General features: G+C 35.5%; 2 protein-coding genes across 2 annotated transcripts in view; one reads left to right on the forward strand and one right to left on the reverse strand.

Annotated features, from left to right (window-relative positions):
* The window catches only part of mtt (mangetout), a 79,573-nt gene that overhangs the window by 19,857 nt on the left and 38,202 nt on the right, over positions 1–21,514 (reverse strand). Inside the window, exon 2 of the mRNA XM_011307265.1 lies at positions 8,182–8,324. Coding sequence (XP_011305567.1) covers positions 8,182–8,324 — 143 coding nt within the window. The remainder of the gene's footprint in view (positions 1–8,181; positions 8,325–21,514) is intronic.
* Positions 1,059–2,426, forward strand: LOC105268019 (chymotrypsin-1). The gene is made up of 4 exons (XM_011307252.1): positions 1,059–1,253; positions 1,339–1,649; positions 1,787–2,131; positions 2,199–2,426. Exons 1-4 carry the CDS (start codon positions 1,202–1,204, stop codon positions 2,349–2,351), a joined length of 861 nt encoding a protein of 286 aa, XP_011305554.1. The 5' UTR covers positions 1,059–1,201; the 3' UTR covers positions 2,352–2,426.

Consider the following 21,514-nt stretch of genomic DNA (forward strand, 5'->3'; position numbering starts at 1 on the left):
AAGCCAATAATCTTAATTATTTTTGGGCGTTGTGTTGAGATTCTCAGGGGGTGCACGTGAGCTTCCAACTTATCGTGTTCATGTTATGCATTATGAGCACAAATTCACCTCCTTCAGATTTCCTTGGCGTGCCTGTCCATCCTGTCGTGAAAACTACTCCGTTGTTTTGAAACTATCAAGAAATTTCACCGCTGTCCAGAGTTATCGACACAAATATTGACGTATAAATAACATACATACTGTCATTGAATACCCAAGTGAAAATATAGTTTCAGGAGAGATTGAGATCTGATGGGGATTCGGTGGTCATATTGGACTGATCTCTAGTCTGACTCGAGATTCATCGATCTACAATTACTCCGATCATATCATATCACTTCAGACTTATCGGGTCGAAATATCGGGCGAATTATATAAATGCTTTTTAATTTTGAACTTCACTTTGGAAGAATGCGCGTGTCCTTTAGAAAAAATCGACAATATGACCGATAATTCTGCAGGTCGGAAAAATACTACTTAAAAAAACGGTCATCTGACAATTCTGGCGGAAATTATTGCCATTGCAATTTGGATTCAACGCACGTCAATGGGTGGTAGAATAAATTGCTCCATGGGGAATTAATATTTTTTTGTGTTATCCAATTTTTTTTCCATTTTTTTTTTGGTTTTGTACAGAGAAATTGCGGTAATACTCCCCTGATATTGATAGTCAACTTTGAATTGCAAACACCAATAATTTAAATTATTTAAATTTTCCATTGTATTCACATAAATACTTATTGCTTAATTAAATGACAATCCGTATCCTGTCAAGAGTCGACACCCTCCATTGTCCATCGATTTTTCTCAGTTATTTTTTTTTCTTGTTCTGTTTTGTTGAAACAAAAGTTCCAGGAAAAAGTTCATGAAGATTGTGCAGTTAATATATTTGTTGTCACATTCGAAATTCCAGAACCTTCGGTAATCTTTACGATTGAGAAATCGTGAGGACACGTGGAGTAGAAAATAAATAGTGATAAAATATTCTTTACAATTACTTCCGTATTACTGTAGACTTTACTTATTGAAGAGTGCCAGCTTTCGTACATTGCATTGCACAATTCCGTTCCGAACGTTGCAAATCGTAAGCCATACCTTGTGAATACACCCAAGTGTTTGAAACCAGGTTTTTCTTTTCCAATAGATTTTTCCTTGTCCAACGATGACCAATTCATTGTGCTTCATCATATTGTTATTCATCATTGCCATTCACGGTAAGTGTAAAACTGATGGTATATTGATCCGTATTAATAATAAGGAATAACCCAATTATTATCTCATTAATTGATTGCTGCTTAGATGTCAAAAGTTTAAACAGAGGTAGAGCGGCAAATATTGGTCAATTTCCGTACGTTGTGTCTATATGGAATGAGAATCATCACCACTGCAGTGGTCTCATCTACGATACAACTCATGTTATCACACCAGGCCACTGTGTGAATGGAACTTCAATTGATAAGCTTAATGTACTTGTTGGAGTTGTTAATTTTGAATATGATGAAAAAACATGGCATGCTGTTCAATCATATGTCATTCATCCGTCATACCGAAGTATAGATTTTCCGCACTACGAGGATGGAGTCATCGTTGATGATATTGCTGTCATAATTGTAAGCATTTAACTTGGATAATTTTTATTTCTTTGGCATGGTCTCGATATTTTGAGACAGCTTGCGTAAATTATAAATTCCGGAATTTTTCACCATTATTAATAATCACTGTTTTTCTCATTCTTGCAAAAAAATAGGTGGATAAGCCTTTCATCTTCAATAATCGTGTTGTTCCAGCGCCGATCAGTTCAAACATATCAGAGCTAGCCCGTGAATTTCATCCTGATAGCGATACTGATAGTCAGATTGATATGCGTAGTGATAGTGATGATAGCGGTACAAGTTTTTCGCGTTCCTACTGGCCTCAGGATTATACAATGGTCGGATGGGATTCCCGCCTGGAAAATGGTATACAAGTACTTAATTTACAGTACGAAAATGTCGCCGTTTATCGACCATATGAGTGTCTGGATAAGTACGATTATCTGTCTGCATTTGAACTATGTGCTGGCGACTTAAGCGAAAAGGCCTTTTCATCCCCGGTGAGAACAATTATCTCGATTGAATAATCTTTTTTTTTAGGGTACTAATTATGATTTGATTTACCAGGGAGACAGTGGTACACCGATTGTCTTTGATGACAAAGTCATCGCCATGGTAACAGGTGGTCCTCATGTACCGGATGGCACCTTTGTGACGATCATTCTCAAAATATCCCCGTATTTTTCTTTCATTCAGGGGGTTGCGAGTACAAATCAGTAATCGCATTTTCGTATCTATCCTCACTGGACTATGAAATGGAAGAGAGATGGAATAAATTTAGCTAAAGTCAATTAATCATTTCTCAATTAATTAATCCAGCGAAGTTAATTGACATTATTAATAATGTCATATCTTCCTCATTCTAAAAAAATTAAATAAAAATTGTACTTCGCACAGGCTGTCGGAAAAAAATTATTCTGTTCCTTTCCTTCTTTTAAAAAAGTCTTCACTTTTGCGCGCTCATTATCTTTTGATTATCCTCAGGTGTAATTGCTTTTTCCTTGTGTGATTTTTTGAGAGGAAAATTCATTAGTCAAATTCAAATTGATATATTCATCGTCACATTCTCGGCTCGTTAATTAGTGCATCGGTCATCAGTTGAGGCATTTTTATCGGACATTGTAGGAGACCGCAGGTTTGTAATGCCTACCATCACATTTGCGTTGCAAGAGCAGGCGAGTTATTGATTATGATCAAAATTCGATGACCTCGAGTTTCCCGCTAATGATATAACTTCTCGTGTACCCATAGACTCCCCAGTATGAGCAAAAAATCTCGAAAACCATTGGAACAATCATGCTCGTCTCATTAATCAATTCGATCTATATCTCAAAAGGAAAAACTCATAGTTGTCAGTCTTTAGATATAGTATAACTGATGTAAAATTGTATTCACGATTATGTACGGATTTTAAATATTTCTTTTTAATCCTGCAAGTAAAAATTTTAAATTTAATTTTCCGTTTATTGTCGATTCATGGTGAATCTTGAAACATTATATTCTATACGTTTCAGTCAATTTTCTCCTTAAGCACCAATTGCATCAACAAAACAACCTTATTAAACGGCATTCGGTAAAAATTTTAGTGTAAATTCCGTGTCCCTTACAACTTGATATATTTAACACCACTGCATTCACATCCTGAGTCTTCGAAAGCTACCGGTGAAATTGCCAATCGGTTTTCGCGGCCAAGCAAAATAAGATTACTCAGAAAATAAAAGGGTACCGGCTGAGCCCATGAAACTATCGTTGTTAAATTGAAGTCTTCCCCTTCGTGTCCCTGGTACGAGCCAAACGATTCGACAAAATGAAATAACCATGTAATACGATAGTTACAGAATGTTGCAACCACGTTCGCCCATAGCTTTTTATACCCCTAGAATTATGGTACCATATTGTTCTATCTATCGACGAAATTATTTATTGATATTTCGAACTTAATGTTGCTTGACTTAATTTTACGTGAACGTCGATAACTGCATGCCAAATTTTGAATGGATATCTCAAGTAAGATGGACATAAAAAAAATGCCTCTGCGAGAGAAAAGGACGTGGCGAATGATAAGAAAATGGAGGTGAGTATTACTAGTGAAGGCTATAGAAACACTGAAGACTAATGGGTACTCTCACGAAAAAAAAGTAATAGAAATTGATTAAAAGGGAAGAGAAATGATTTGAAGAAAAAAAAGGATCAAAATGAAAAGTGCAATCCAGGTACTATTTATTTACGCTTACCCATCATTCTCAGGGCGTCAAAAAAAAAATCAATAGATCACGTCGTCCCCGTCGAAAAATTGAAGTAATAGCAAGCAATACTAATAATAAACATGCAGAGGAGAGGTTCAACAACAGACGCCTATTATAAAACCCATTCATTCGGAAGTCCGCAATCAATAAATTGGTGTCGAGAAAATAATGAAAGCTCCGTTCAATAGAACGTGGGAAGTCGATTGGTTTTTGTTGTTTTTTTTTTTCGAAAATGACCATTTTGTTCCCACCTCCACTACTGATTTTCAAAAATGGAGTTTGTCACAAACAGCTAGCCACTGGCCATTGCCCGAGAGCCTTGCGCCTGGTATATGCATATAATAAATAATATTTTGATTGCAGAATACAGAGAATAGAAGAAAAAAAAACAAACAAAAAAACAGGAATAAATGAATAAGCATTTGGATAACTGGTATGCTTTAGTGGTAGGGGGAAAATTGTTTATCATTATTCTGGATGAAATAAGTATGAGATAATTTGATTATTTTATAATTAAAAAAAAAATCGGAGTACTTGGTGAATTTTTTTACTGTACCCGCAGTATTGAGTTAAATCCGCATCAACATATACCAACTACATCCATTTGTCTTGTCCGATTTCTTTTGTAATTCTTCCACAGCGGAGTCACCGATGTAGAGCTATCTATCCATGATTTATGGAATACAACATCCTGGGTTACAGCTTCTATTGTATTCTGCATTCCAGAACGAGTGAGAATGAAATAAATTGAGAGTTGTGCAGGTGCGATCACGCACAAGCCACCAATCAGAAAATATGTGAAGGCCCGTGTGAAAAATAAAAACAACGATTCAATTTGTTTCCCGTATTTCCAGATAGTTCAGTGGACAGTGTTTTTTCATGCTTCAGCATGGATTTCGGGGGTTATCGGTGTGCGAATAGACATCTGAAACGGTTTAACAGAGTGAGAATTATATAATTCCTCAGGATAAACCGAGTGTTTCGAAACTGGGCAATATTTCAGGAAAGTTATGTTGCGCAGTAACCTGCGCATGCAGTTTGGTATTTATAATATTAAATAATTCGAGCAGAATTGACATTTAGAGAATTCCACCCATGCGAATCGTAAAATTTCCTACATGAACTACAGTTTTGCCTGCAATTTCATTTTACGGGCTTGAACCGTTAATTTTTTAATAGTCAATGCTCAGGATATAACTAAGCCTTATCCGGTGATATTTCTTTCATATACATTATTATTTCTCATCAACCAGATATTCTTTGTGATCAATCAAAGCGAATGTTCTCATGAAATTAATTTTTTTGGCTGAAGTGTGAGAATGGATTAATGCAAAGACTGACACAGCCCAGACAAACGATTTTATTTCTCATTAATCGTTAAAAATCCCATTTGGGTGTGTTTCAACAATTTTTATTATGCCAAATATTCTACCTAATCTCTTAATTATATTTGCATAATTCCCAAAATCCTTTGTCACAGAATATTACCCAAATCAAAATATCACGGCCTACATTGTGCTAATCTCTCCGAAAGCTCATCTCCACCCAATTGCTTTGAAAAATGAAAGCATAAAAAGAACGACAGAGGAAAAATCACATGGGAAAAGCCAACGGTTCAGAGATAAAACACCGCCAGGAGATTCTTACTTTGTTTTCACAGCACTACGTATAATGTAAATTCTCATTGTCCATATAGTTCTCGGTGAACATTCTCGGTGAATATGAGGATAGCTTTGAATATGTCTGATACCCCAACGCCTATAGGTATTATCGTCGGCATGGAGAATTCAAGTGATCTGTGTCACACGTCCGTTGATGGAATTCCAAAAGGAATATTCAATTGCCAGTTAAATATTCGACATTCCCACCGTCAAATTTTCTCCATAAATGGACGTCTGAGATCCTTGTAGATATTGGGAAATTATAGGGAATCTAATTTAGAGGGATAATGGAAGAATCTGCAGAAGGTGCTCATAGCGAGAGAAAGTAGAGTAAACGGCTAATAGTCAGACATTGAGGGAACGCTAGATATATGCATAAGGTGAATAACCATAAGTACATCAGAAAAATAATCTAATTTATTTTCAAATGGCATGCTAAATGTTCTTAATCCGCTTGATTCAATTTCGAGATTCGTTAATACAAATAAAATGTGAAAACGGGAATTTTTTTTGCGTCAATCCGATCGACAATTTATAAGAAAACTAAAAAAACCGGTAATTGTTGTTAAAAGGGGGCAGAACATCCAGAAAGCTACGGAAATTCTTCATTCCCTCTACATTATTTAACATAAACGGAACTTTCCGAGTGCAGACACTTTGAAACATCTTGCGTGGCTCAAGATATCTTGAGCAGACTAATTGGGATTTTTATTCCGTGGTGAAAGGATTATAATTTGAGGATTGTTCACGTATTTAGAGTCGCTGAAAAGGGAGATGTAATGGGAGCGTATTGCACTACAATTTCGCGCTGCCTAGCTCTCGAAAGGTGGAAATTTAAACTACATTTGAGTGCCCTGAAGATTCAGAATCTCTCTGAATCCCCAAATGCAATTGACGGTATATATTTGAGAATACTCGGTGGTATGTAATGCCACCAATAAGGGGTTAGCATTTATCTTCTCAGTTAAATCCTCTCAATACTCTTCGTATTACATTTCCATGCAAAATGTGAATATCTTTGAAGCCACGAGGGTTGAATAAGCTGATGGAGCTGAAAAATCTCGTTGAGAAAAAGGTAAAGAAGAGAGAATGCCACTATTAAGTGATATGAAGAAGTTCCCGTTGGCTCTTCCGTTCATTTTTTTTTAACTACAATAATAATATAATTCTAAAAGTTCAATGACAATTAATTAATAAAAATTCACAGTTTTTTGAGTTTTCTAACAAATAGTAAATTTATAAATTGTGTTACTGTTAAAAATCACTTGACCTTCAATTAGGATTTCGTACCGGCTCCCATCTGTTTTCTGGGTAGGTTTAAAATTTTATAACTATTAGTTGTAGATATTTTCACTTCACGGTGGCAAGCTCCCGACATAACGAAAATTCCTGGATTAAGGGTAAGCCACTGGCTAAAATTTATGGCTGACGGTTTTATCGGTAATTTTTTTTTTACCTGGGATTTAATTTCACCCATAAAGTGATAAGCAATTTGGGGGTTTAAATGTTTAAATTAATTTAAATTTGTGAAAAATCGATATTTTCAATTGTTATTTGATTTTTTTAACTGTTGATTCATGATATGCCCGATGTTTATATGACTAAAGAAATTTTAATTATTCCATAAACTTCGGAACGCCGGATATTTCTCTATAGACCCATGACTTTTAAAAATGAAAACCGTAAATTGCTTATTCTTTGAAATGTCTTCCAATCCCGTTGCGACGTTGTCTTCAGGAACATCTTCTCTTCGATCGTTATCAACACAGAGATAAGCGTGTATGAGAATCAGGAAAAAAAAAATACATAACGGTACAATATAACTAAAAAAACGAGAGACTCGCGAATAGTAGGATACGCCGTGAAAGAACAAGGCCCCGGGGTCGAATTGAACAATGGAGAAAAGAACGTCTGGGTAACAGGAAAAAGAGGAAAAGGATGGGTTAATTGTGGTAAGGAGCTTAGTTCGCAGGGGATACAGAAAAGTTAGTCCTCAGCTGGAACGAACTCCCGGGTTGACCCGTGTATCCAAAAAAAAAGGGGGCGCGGACTTAAGTTTATTAGGCAACTTTCCGTTGACTGAAAGCGACTTTTTATCGCGAGCGAAAAAAGTGAACAAGATTACGAGATCTCGTTTCATCACCACCTCTTTCACACAAATCGTATAATCCCTTAATTCACGAAACATTAAACTCGTTGGATGTCTCTGGTAAGAAGGATCGAGTGGATTTTTTTTATTGAATTATACGAGTCAATTCAAACACGATAAAAGAGTTATAATCTTAATACAATCCTTGAACGTATCTGCATCCGGAGGATCATAAAAATTATTATCCCGAAAAGTGGTTTCACGCTAGAATAACTATTCAGTACTCGCGAGCTAAAGGGAGGCTTCGTGGTTCATTGAATTATCGGAATTCGTTATGGAAATATGGGATACGAATTAAGGAAGAGACTCCATATGCAAGAGATTATTTTCACAAAAATTTCTCTGTTCGTTTTTTTAATTCGCAATTTGATTAATTAATCGGCGGCTCATGATGATCTGTTATCCAAGGCTAGTGGTGAAAATAGCTATTCCAAACATCATCGACAGATTTTGAAAACGGATGAGTTGAAATAGAATATCTTTTGTGTACTAACCTGTGGTATCCTGAAGAGACGCAAAAGATTCGCCACCTGGATCGACGTAACCGAGCTAGCAGCTCCAACTACTCCACTGATGACTTTGCGAACAGCTGTTTTGTTGCAGTGATATTCCGCCCCATCGATATTACTGATGGATCCTACAAAACAGCGGATAAGGATCCCAATTAATTCAGCGGAGGTCAAGATGTGCTCAACACTCCTGATAAAATAACAAAGGTATTTATTCTCATTGGTCGAGAGAATTTGGTGAATGCCTGAGCTGTAGACGTACAATTCATTGGGAATATTCGAGAAATTTAATTGGAGAAATAATAGAGATAGGTCATGATGAGCTGACGTTGTTCGAACCAATGGTGAAGTATAAAAGCTCGTGTTAATGGCGGTAATGGCTTCCGACTCGCAGTTGCTTTTTTTTATTGTTTTATTTACAATAGCTCAAAGTTATCAACGTAATTTTTTTTCTATTCAGTTCGTTTTTTTTTTATACAGGGATCACTCGATCTCTGCGTGTCTCCCAATCTGCGGTATGTTTTTGATGAGATTTTATATTCACCCCGCGATATCTCTCAACTAGGTAATGAGCCAATCGATACAATGTGAGCCCCAAGCTATTGTGAAAATGGGATACAAGCCATCCTAGCTGCAGTCCAAATTATACACAATACTATGTTCGGTACGTCCTGCTGCAAAAAGCAATAATATGGTTTTTCAGAATGTTCTATAGATCCCTATAAATAATGAGAGGTAAGAATTTATTGGATTTCAAATTTCTGTGGGATTAAAAATGTCTTTTTGATGTGCGATACCGAAAGTCGAAAGCCTTATCCCTCAGTACCCCTCAAATCCGAGAAAGATTATTTCTGTTTTATTTTTTCCATTTTGTGGAATAATTAATTAACAGAGAGATTATTCGTAATTTACAAGGAATAGAAACATTTATTACCGGAATTGTCATGAATTAAAGATAATGAAGGTCTTGGCAAAAACTTGATCGTTCAGAAAATAATGAAGTTTTTGAAATAGAATGGAACTTGTCATCTTTTATTCAGTATATTTCTTGGGTAAATCCATCGGGATATATTCGCAATGATTGAAAGACAGGAACACAGCCATTTTTTACCTTCACTTTCCTTTCATCATGATTTTCTCTTGTCGTTACTACTGTTTCCCTCTGTCTTTTTGTATCTCTTGGTTCTGTCGATCGATGTACAGGAGCCTCCGGCATATTTTTATTGACACTCACTCCCCATATTCATCATATACTTTTATGTACATTTCAGTAAATGCGTGCATGTGACAGATAAAGTTACCACCAGCCTTGGCAGCGGAACAAGGCAGATCATACAGAGGTGAAATGAACATTAATATGATAATGATTATAGGAAGTACTTTTGCAGTAAATTTCGAATTGATATTCGCATTTTTGAGGTCACTACGGATGGAAAATGGTTCGGAGGTAAAAAAAAATATCTCGATAGACTAGTTATATCTCGATTGAGATGGAGGACACCAAGATGAATAGTTAAATAATTAAAAAAAAATGAAATCCATCGGATGTCCTTTTAGATATTTGTGGAAAACCGTAAAAAAGGAAATTGCTATTTTTGAAAAATCTAATGGAAGGATTTAAATGGACTATCGTAATTCTGTTCATTGGCATTAAAATAATCCACCGTACAACAGCTTCTATTTATCCTCGTAACAAATTGAAGTTTCAATCAATTGCCAGAGCGGTAATGCCCTAACGAGCTAATTATTCTCAGAAGGTTCGGCTATTCAAACTCTTTCACTGCCAAATGGCAAAACAAATCTTGGCTTTGAGTACATTCCGTTCTACTCAATATAGATGTACTCTCCGACCTGTTTTTATTTTTTCTCCCTCTGACTAATGCCATGAATCCTCCATGCATGGAAATCCGGCAGTTTACTCGGCAGTACAGTAACTATAGTTATTTGCAGAACAGCTCGTATTTCACTATTTTGTATTCTGGAACGAAAATCTTGTCCGAATATCCCCGGAGAATTTATGATATTTATCATGGGCTATCTAGTCAAGTTGTCAGTATTCTTCGGGTATTTTGACTAATGGCAGTTTATAATCACGATAATATAACATCATTTAATATAACTTCAATTAAAATGATTTTTTAATCAGTAATATTATTTTTTTTCATATTTTTTTAATCCAAGTTTCTATAAATATAATAATATTCATCTGTCGTTTTTTTATATCACGATTCATTAACATTAATGAAATTAAAAAGAAAAATGTTGAATTGTACACTTCAACACTAAATTCAAAGTTTTTTCATAATTTTCCATGGAAGTATTTAATTATAATAAAATCAAATCGGGGACAGTAAAATATCAGAAGATTCCAGAATTAATATTCGGACAATCTACAATGATAGATGATATAAGGTGATATTCATATCTAGTGTTTGAAGTTGAGATGATATAGTGTGAGTTTTCCAGTGATATTGTCTTTTCCTTGCGGTGAAAAAATACTTAAATTCATCTCAGATTTAATATTGTTTTTTCTGCCACCAGATTACGAGATTTACAACCCAGTTTATCACCTTCCCCTGCTCCATTTTCTCCTCATAACATTAACCCTGTATTTTCCGACTTCTTCATGTCACAAGCACAGAAAAATAGTTAGAGTTAGTGAGAGGTCCATTGTCGCACGGATAAGAGACTATTTCCACAGGTACTCTCAAGAAACTAGAGTTTTGTACCCTTGTCTCTGCGAGTAAGGCCAGAGGCTAGGCTGTGAATCGGTGAAACAGTAAGGCTTCCTCAGCTAGAACTTTATGATAATCTTCTGGAAAGAAGCGTGAGATGAAATATAAAGAAGAAAACAAAAAAAAATATTCTAGGGAAAAAATGAGCGGAAAGAATCAGCTTCGCAAAATATAAATAGAGTAAAAAGCGGATGGAATTATAAATGAGTCTTCAAATATTAATTCTTGCAGAATCTTTAAGTCAATGCCTCTTCTATTATCTATTGTAATTTCCAGAGCACACATTCATTACATTCAATGTTCTAATGTATTTTGATTATTTCCCAGTCGTCAAATGGGACTTCTCGGGGAATAGTCAGAAAAAATCGAGGGAAGCAGTAAATATGCGAAAAAAAAATATATTACACGCACATCTATTTCAGTCCAAAATGCAATTTGTTATGTAGATTTCACATATAATTATTACAATTACATTTTTTCCGTGAAGGATGACCCCAGAGCACTGATCGACAGATCAACTCTAAAGTTATTGACATGAGCCCAGAAAAAAAAAACAAAGAGAAAAAAGCGTTTGCGACCTGTGATTGAGACACGATTAAAAGTCCCCATAATACTCCATTGTGTGTTCGAGTCTTTCCGTCAAAGAAGGCATTGCAGTTCAGGCAGATAAATCCATAGTCTACTCAGGAGTGTCGATAGGACTGGAGGCTGTGGGTTTCCAAGGAAAATCCGAGGAAAGTCCCGGAAATCATCCCGAGACATCCCCCAAGAGTCCCCGAGGAGTCCACCCAAGATCCCAGCGGATATTTGCAGCGTTGTGAGAACAAGTTGATTTTTCTTTTTCTCAGACCTAATTTTCACGATACTATTTTCCTTCGACGGTGAGAGCTCACGATTTCTTATTTCAGGTTTTCATAATTATTGTTGGTTTTTTTTTAGTCTATTGAATATTATTGACTGGAATTTAATGTTTTTAATGTAGTCTAGCTTCTGTCCTTTCTCGGAATTGTTTTCGAAATTATTTTTACTCCCATCCCATTCATGATAATTCATTCAGGGTGATGAAATAATCAGTCCACCGAAATAAGAACGTGAAACAGAAAACGAAATATCAAAATCACTGAAACGAAATAATGGTGCAGAAAAAAAAGAACTTGAACAAAACTTTTTCACAGTGGAGAGTTGATGTCTGTTAATCCCTCATGGCCATTAGGCCCTGAGGACTCTGTTCGTTTGAACAGTTATATCGTATCCTTTGTTCTAACATTTTTTTTATCACTTCGTAGGAGTGGAAACTTTAATCGTCATCTTGAGTAATGCTTAACGAGATAACTCGGCAGCACTTAAATAAGAAAAATAAGAGAACAAACTTGAAGGTGAATGTAGTTCAGGGCATAATTTCTGGGCAGGCGGACTGAAGAATCCAATTAAATTCGCCGTTTGAATTGATTTTTCATGCGATTTTTCAACCGGAATAATTTTCGAATGAATCAAGAAAGGGCAGCATAAAGGAAACAATAACTGCGCCATATAAATTTTAAATGGGTTGAAGAATCAGCTATAATATCCAGTTATAATAATATATAAGTTCAATATATAATATTGAAACTTTATTTTTAAATGAATAAAAATGGCAGGCTAAGCTGAAGTTTTGAAAAAACCCAAATGTTTCGCAACAAATTCCAACTTCTCGAATTTAAAATTCAGAATTTTTTATTTCCTCGGAAAAACCTCGTTTTTATTTTACACCTATAAATTTCTCGGGCTAGGTTTTCTCGAGACTGTCTGTTGTATAATAAACTTCGGAGTATAACACTGGGCATAACTCTAGGTTCATGCAAAAAAAAAAGCGAGAAGAGGGCGAGACTGCAAAATTTTCATCCATCAAGAGTTGCTTTCGAGTTTACTATGTATCGGGATCAGACACCTTCCCCTTTAAAAAAAACCTATTAGGATGAACTATTGTCATGAGCACGCAAAAATTTATAGTTCCAAGATGAAACATCACTCTCTGAATAATAATGTTCCCATTCCCATTGAACATAGTCCCCATTTTTTATAATGATTGAAGATTTTCCTAGAAAGAACTTTATATTTTATTAAAACATTACAGGAAAAAATATGAATATAACATCCACCAATTGTATATGTTTTTTCAATTTATAAATAAATAAAAAATATAACTTTTTAGTTTTCTTAAAGGTCAGTTATCATCCCTCCTAGTTAACTTTAATAAATTTAAATAAAAAAAATCTTCTCTCTAGAGATTAATATAAAAAATCGTCGGTGGAAATTTCAAAAAAGAATTTCCACCAGGTTTTTATTCACCACACGAAATCTGTCTCACTGAAAAACGAAAAAAATATAGTAGAAGATAGTTCTGTCCCGCTGGCCATTTTACCCTCATTTTGGCAGAGTCTCCCCTATCAATTTGCCTCTCGCAGTCAACACTTGTCCTCGAACGCTGAAAATCGGTAAATTTCTTCAATGAAATCCAATGATCAATCATGATGGTTATAGTCAGCACGTACTTTCAATTGATCTTGTAATACTGACCGAGAATGCAAATTGATACCCTTGAATTACAGTGCAAGAGAGACAGTCCAGCCTGTGCTCAGACCGTAATGGTCTGTATTTGTCGATACGTGGGAACAATGTTTCGCCAACCGACGTAGCTATTCTCGTTAATCATATCTCGTATAATGCAACTGCAACTGATAGATAGCTCTAAACCGACCATACCTACTGTAACAAATTGATTGCCAGTAATCTGAGTCATGATCTACAATTTCCTATTTATACGTTCGATTTCATTATTTATAAATAGATGAGGTGCACTGATTTTGGAATGAAATTGGAACTGTGAAGACTAATGAGTGATCCAGGCACATTACGATTTAATGAAACCAGATTTTAATTAGACATTCCCAGTTTATTACCGTTGTAAATAAAAAAACGATAACTCTGTAATTATTTTTATTTTCTGCTCCATCAAAACGTGAGAACTACTGTGGTGATTTTTAATGATTGAAATAGTTAATTCATTTGTTGCAATATAAAATATTTATATAAGCTACATATATTCAGAAAATTGCTCTTAGCTTGTACGGTGTGTATACAGAATTGTCGATGGTTCAGATGCCGTCACACAAGTCAATCTCATACACTGTATTTTCATTTACATTTATATTTGATCCCCTGAACCCATATTCCAATGAGAAAAAAATTACTTTTGTGTGACCGATATTATAAATTTGCAATAGCGAACTGCAGGTATTTCAAATGCGTCCTAACAGACTTTGCCAGAAACTTTTGATTAAAAATTCATGAGTCAGTGTGAAATCTCTCTATATTATGAGTATAAAATTGTTCGCATAAATTTTCCCACTGGCCACAAAGAATACACAATGGACCTTGATCCTATACTCTATCCTTATTGTTAAAACCGTTGGGTGAAAAGACCTTGGGGGCATAAAGTCGCTGTGAAACAGAATCGATTGTAAGATGAAAAAGCTCAAGGTGAGGAGCGCCATAGGTACATGGGATCGTCTTGAAATCATCATCAACTCCCATAATTAATTGAATAGGGCGTAGCAAAGCCACAATAACGTAATTGCGAGGGAAGAGACAATCCATTATCTTTCAGGTGACTGAGAATTTATAAAATTTCAATGATATAACGAGAGGGTTTCTCATATTTTTCAGCACACGATATATATTTACATCAACGCCATGATTTCATTGCATTTCATTTTTAGCCTGAGGTGCACCTCCACCTTCACGCTAGAAATCTCATGATCACCCCATATTGGCATTTGATACATTTTATCCATATTGGAATTTCTATTTATCTATTATTTTTAACGAGAAGGAAAATTTATGGAAAATTGCAATGAAATATGAATATTTTATAATCCGTTTTCATTATACATTTTGGTCATTATAAAATATGCATAGAATAATGAGATTCTTAGTGACACATTCATGAATATTTATATTTTAATTTCTTATGCGCAAAAGTAAATTATGCCCTTGAACATGTTTTTCCTGGGAGAAAAGTGTTAGAGCAGACCGGAGGGATGAGATCTCTGTAAAATTTTATTTTTCCCAGAATGGATTAAGTAGTAACAACACTGTAATTTTTTTATTATCACCGGCTTAAAGCTCTGGAAAGACTTTTAGGGTTTATCAATATAAACCAAGAAAACAGCCTTCGAAATTATTGGAATATTCCCCGATAATTTCGTTTCAGTGCAATGAAAGGGACATTTGCTTTACATTTTGATGCCAGAGATATTTTATCTGTGCAATAAAAAGGTTTTGGATATACCCATTTAATATGATGCAATTTTATTTTTCATTTTATTCATGGACTTACCTGTAAATGGGATCATTAATGAATGGAATTACGAATCGATAAGGCCTGCAATTGATGAGGGCAATTATATTCCCTGATTATCACGCTTATGGTAATATCATATGGGTTTCAGACATTACGTGTCAAAATAATAAACTACGATGAACGATTGATTGTGGATTGAAATGGCCCAATGGAGATGACAATAATGTACCATGTAACGTGATTGATAAACGATTGATATTCCAATTCTGACGTTCGCCGTTCTCATTGCAATATACTATAATAATAAATATTATTATAAATCCTTTTAATTCTGCTTTACATCCCGATGATAAAATTTTTACATCGATGATAAACTCTACATAATACTCAAAATGAGTATTTCAACTGCAAAAGTTTATTAGTGCTCTCTCCGAAAATCTGTTTATTATCGGACGAAATCTTATCATCATGCATGCAAGTGGAATCGCTATTCCTTATGGGGTATTACTTGAGATTTCTGAATTCCGTATGCTCCACGTCTATAAACGATCCATCAACTTAAAATTAATATTATGTCTCCACGTGAATCCACTGCGAAATGAAATACGTTATGGTAAAAGTAACGATAATAAAAGATTCTGCAATTAAACTCCATTGAATAATTTTTCGCCTGCAACCTGACCCCCGTGTGACTAGAACAAACCAGTGTTATCAACACTGACCCCTTATCCTCAGTGGATACGAGGCAAATTTATTGGTCAACCGCTCAGTGGTCGTTAGTCCAGGAGTGTTGAATTCCCCAGTGGAAGGTATAACGAAGCTACGTGGGTTACAAACTGACGAAACTTACTCCTGTTGGCTTCCACCATTGTTCACGGGAGTTTGAGGATGAAAAATGAGAGAGCACCAACAAAAATTCATACTCCACCCTCCGCATTTTCGACATTCTGCACTCACTCTCAAATTTCCAGGCCAAATTCCAGAAGCTCTGAATCATTTACACTGCAACTCACCTCCAAACTTAATTGCATCGTTACTAATTAACATACTACTAATAACTTCACTGAGGGTGAGAATTATCGTCTGCAAAATTATCATCACTGTCTGACCATATTTATATTTCTAGCTCGTGTAAAAAAATTATTGAATTACAATAATAGATTTTTTTTAAAAGAATAATTATTATTCAATATTTATCTGAATATTTCAGGAGTGTTCGACCTTTTCGAAAAGTTGGGTGGCTGTTTAATTATATCAAGTGGATGTTGTACAAGGTGCACCATGGATTAATATCCAAATTTAATTCTGAAGCGGTGGTTGGAGTATGAATGTAGAAGTCCTGGGAAAATTTTCAACCTCAAGCACGCTTTTCAAATTATTCAAATTTGAAGTAGGACAAATTACGGGTCCGTGGTGGGTAGATGGATGCCCATCGGTGATTATATGGACGAGTGTGGGTGGTCCATGTGGGTTCCATTATGTGGACGAAATGGTAGACGGCATTCGTCTAAAAACTGAACTAAACTTAAAAAAAATAAAAGGGGGAACATCCTTAACGATAAGTGTCAAACCCTCAATAATCACGAATTAATCACTTGTTTGGTTTTCATGATACATGATCATCCACCCTGACTCTTGAGAATGGATCGTGGATTTGATAAAGGCCGAATGTCTGTCGGGTATAAATTCTAGTAACGAATCAGGTATATCGTGCATCAGGTTGGAAATAGACGGAAATAATTTGGTTGGGTATTTGTCGTCAAACGGGAAACCTAACAAGATTTCTACTCGGCTCTACTCACTATCGAATGCACGGATAATGAAATTGAAGGCATATTGAGAGCGACCCTTTCACCATAACCTCAGAGATCAATGTATCGTGGTTGCATTATGCGGTGTGTACGTAGTGTACAGAATGGACGCAATGATATAGTCAAGCACATTCGGTGCGTCGAAGTATTTTGCCGTATTGCGGTCATGCGTAAAGTCCTCAGAAATGGTCGGCCGAATGTGCGGGCATTATTCTGGGATTTACTGTGAATAATTGCGAGGTATTATTATATATCAAACCCAAGGTGAGCCAATGGAATTGCACCATTGGACGTCATAATTCGTCCGGTAGTTGATGTATTAGAAAAATCCAGTCGAAAGCCCTCGTCAAATGGACACTCTAAATTTAGTTGTGGATTCTTCATCTTTTAATTTGGAGCCTCGCCTCATTGTTGTATTAATCGATCAGCGAAAGCCTTTCTTATTAATTTCCTAACGATTATTCTCATTTTTTTTTTGGTTGAAAAAATTGAAAAAATGATACTCAGAAAATGCTCGAATGAGTCTTCATCAATTCGTCTTGACTACCTCACCGAGAAATCGTACCGTTTCGATGGTTATTAAACTTTCTGGGTCTGATATTGCTCTCGGTCACGGCATTCAATCGCCTTTAATCATACCACAGCGATATATTTCCATCAGAGTAGAGGTTACGTATTGATAGACGTACAGTCATTATTCGAGTCGAGTATTTAGACCTGAATTTTTTCTATAACATCTAGCAGTCAGAACTCAAAAAATTATTTCCGTCTATTTCTCCCGAACAAAAGTATTTACACTCATGGTTTTCAAGAGGAACTCTTCCATTATCTCCCTTTCATTTTTTAACAATCGACGTAGAGACTGCGGGCGACTAATGGAAACATGAACAATTATTTCAGAAAAAACTGACAGCCCTTTGTGTGTGTGTCTCTTAATTAATTTAACTGCAATTTCCAGTAAAAAATTTCAATGAATTTCTTGTCTTCGTCTCTCCTGAAATAATTTAATTGCGTTTTCCGTGTTTTATTTTAATCTGGACCTTCCACTTCCTTTACTAAATTATTTAAAAAAAGACGCCACCTTTTGCAGTTGCGAAGATATTTCTCAAATATTCACCAACTCAATTTTTTTAAATTGGGTGTACTCCATAAGGGTGGAAGACCCCCTGAGAAATCATACCGATTCACGAAATAACTATTATCCCAAAATCGTATAAATTTACACGGAACCCCACGTCCATAACCCACACGTAAAATCCTGTCGCCATTGCTATAAAACTCACTGCTTCAATCAAATCCGCCTGCACATAGGTCCTTCCTCCTCTACATCATATTTTTGAATAGCAAACATTAAATTCCCTAATTGTCATTTAAATATCATTCCATATTAAATTAATCCTTTATAATCCAAAAAATCTCAATTAAATGGAAGTCAATATCCACCGAATTGTTCATTCACTGTATCGAGTGTCAACATAATAACACTGGGTAAATCCGTAGGTAAAAGCATTGAGGAATGTGACACTCAATAAAATCGATTTAAATAAAATTCAAAATAGAAAAAATGCAAAATTGCGTTACTGGTGAAAGAAAGTTAAATATTTGAACAGGAGTCCAATATTCGATAATTCGGATAGCTCGATCTGAATTTCGAATCCGAATAGCTTCATTCGATTCGATTCGACTACATCGAAATGTCTCTGATGAAAATAATTGATAAATATGAACGATCTTTAATCAGGGATAATTTGTGATCATGTTCTCTGCCTGTTTTTCCTCTAAACCCTTTTATTTGATAAATCGGTGTGATAAGATCAGAAAGATCTAGATATTCAGAAAATCCGCGATATAATTGAAAAGCCGAAAACGGGAACAATCGAGAGGAATGCGGGAATGGTCGAAGGGAGGAAGAATTATTCATTCAGAAAAATGGTTGTGATACCGGAATTACAGAAAGCGAGGATTATAAATGGTTCACCGGATGTGCATACTTCATATTTTTACCTGTTTTCAACAAGAAGAGGAAATGCCGTTTTTCTGTCATTTTCTATTATTCACCCTTCTTTCTTTCTTTCTCATTCATTCATGTTGAATAAAAAAAGAATCCCTCTGATGGTGGTAGTTCATTGGGTGCTCTGTTGCATGCACACATGAGAGGGACATAACCATCAGTGGCACATGCCGAGTGCCTGGATGCCACTCGGTATTTCATTCTTTCGATTATCGTGGGTTATTTCTGGACTTGCGTGTGTGTCATACCAATTCTGTAGAAAATTAGAGAGAATTTCATTTTCACAATGGCATTTTTTGAAAATTCATGGGATAATTATTTCCAGCGCATCTCTCGAGGGTGAAAAGCTGCGTGAGGGGTAAAAATTTGAAAAAATGCTCTGTCTGTGAAGAATGGAAAGCTCCTGATGAATCAGTTCAAAATCCCTGCATAAATATGAGTATTGCTCCTTTAGTACAGTATATGACTCTACGAGAAAACGGACGAAGGAGAAAAAAATAAATTGGGTCAGACAGGTTCTTGCTGACGAGCGCTTTTGAGCAGGATTTGGTGGGTGCTGTATTGTTTGAGTCTAACTTTCAGAGACGGTTTCAATGTTTTTGGGAACTTGGAAAGTTTTACGTCATAAAATCACACTTTTTAATGGACTAGAAAGTCCTTATGTTTCAGAAGATTCTGAAACCCTCAAAATCCTCAAAAAGCATAACGGAAAATTGCGAAAGAATCGTAAAAATCGAATGACTCGATAAGTCATAAAACATTAATTTAATCATGATTACTTGCTTACCTGTACTTAGTTAACGATTAATTTATCGTAACCATTTCAAAGGTGTAAAAAACCCGTTTGACATTGTAAATGCAATGATCTTCTTTTAAAACACTCACCGCAGTGAATGACCGCTTTTTACGTTCCAAATGATTTCGTGGTAATCGCATCGTCCATTTTATTCACGGGTACAGGCGGGGACACGGGCACATTTGAAAATCTTCCGAGACGTGAAAAATCAAGTCTTATACGTAGACTTCCAATTCAATCCACTACTTTGTCTTGGATTCTGAGGTGAAAACTTCAAATATGGTGAATGTAATCCTGTAACTGGTTCTAGATATAAAAAAAAGATGAAGGTGAGGAGGTAGAATAGTTGTGAGAATGGGCATTGGGGGCTGGGTGAAGGTGATAAGGCGACTCGATACGGTTCAGCGGAGTGCAAACCACCTGGAGGGACACCACATATGTTCGAATAACCCCAGACTTCAGCACAGTTGTTGTGGATTCTTCGGTGTTTGGGTCGAGAGTTCATTGAAAAGTTGGATAGTGTCTATTTATCGTACTAGAGCTACACACTGTTGAAAATTTGCAGTAGTGATACGACTTGTGCTAGAAAAGTATCGGCTATTTCCCGATTGTTTCGGTGTACAGCAACAGGAGAAAGAGGTTTTCTCCAAAAAACTTGTCGGCATTCTTATTCTCATTCTCGGGAACCATAAGGAAAATAGCGAATTAATTCGGAAGGTCGAAGGGTGTTCAGTGGATTATTTTTATCATTATAATTCTGTTCGAAATCGATATGCAGTGCAGGAATTATTCGTTTATTTAAATCTGTCGAGAGCTGCACGCGAATTTCTGAGAAAATTCTAAAATAATTGAAGCATCAAAAATTTTATTTTTGGGAAAGGTTTTGAAAAATTTTTCAAAAACCTAAATAGGAATATATTTTTATAATTTAGATGGCGTATTTTTGAGAATAGTGAAAAATTAATGTAAAGTAAGAAAACAACCGTATAATTAAAAAAAAATTGAATTCGCAAAAATTTCTAGAAAATTACAAAAAAAATTTTCCGAAACAAATGTTTGAAAAAATTTTCAAAACATTTCCCAAAAATACAATTGTTTAGTTTCCCGATTTTTTTTGTTTAAAAAAAAAGTTCTGAAAAGTATTCCACAAATTTTTTGAAAATTTCGAACAAATATTTTGATTACAATTTTTTTTTTTACCCAGAATTAAAAAAAAAAAGTTTGTGTAGGTGATTACGATCATTCATCGTCGGACCAAATTGATCTGATACTCCATTCTATTTGCATTGCACAATAGGAGTTGAATGGAACTAGAGTGGAATAATTCTCTGATCATTTGGTAGAGAACTTTTGGCAGGTGTAAAAAGTTCCGTTTACGAGCAATATGGGAAGATCAGATTTGAATATTCGACTTGGATACAGCTCCAATTCGAAACCTCCACAAAGCCTAGTGCATCAGATGTGCGTGATATGAAATCTGCATAGAGAAAGATCCATCAACATTGAGAAGAAGAATTTGCAGCGAAATCGCGGAAAAAATCTGAGAGCTGTGAGAGGTTCATTCTTAGAGAACCGTAAAAGTTGGGATGCACAATAGAGACTACTGTACGGACAGGTAAAGTT

Source organism: Fopius arisanus, unplaced genomic scaffold (genome assembly GCF_000806365.1).
Source record: "Fopius arisanus strain USDA-PBARC FA_bdor unplaced genomic scaffold, ASM80636v1 scaffold00052, whole genome shotgun sequence".
Lineage (NCBI taxonomy): Eukaryota > Metazoa > Arthropoda > Insecta > Hymenoptera > Braconidae > Fopius > Fopius arisanus.

Coding starts and splice junctions, on each gene's coding strand:
- LOC105268019 (XM_011307252.1), top strand. CDS start 1,202: ATGACCAATTCATTGTGCTTCATCATATTGTTATTCATCATTGCCATT. Junction 1,254..1,338: donor ATTCATCATTGCCATTCACG/GTAAGTGTAAAA, acceptor ATTGCTGCTTAG/ATGTCAAAAGTTTAAACAGA. Junction 2,132..2,198: donor AAAAGGCCTTTTCATCCCCG/GTGAGAACAATT, acceptor TTGATTTACCAG/GGAGACAGTGGTACACCGAT.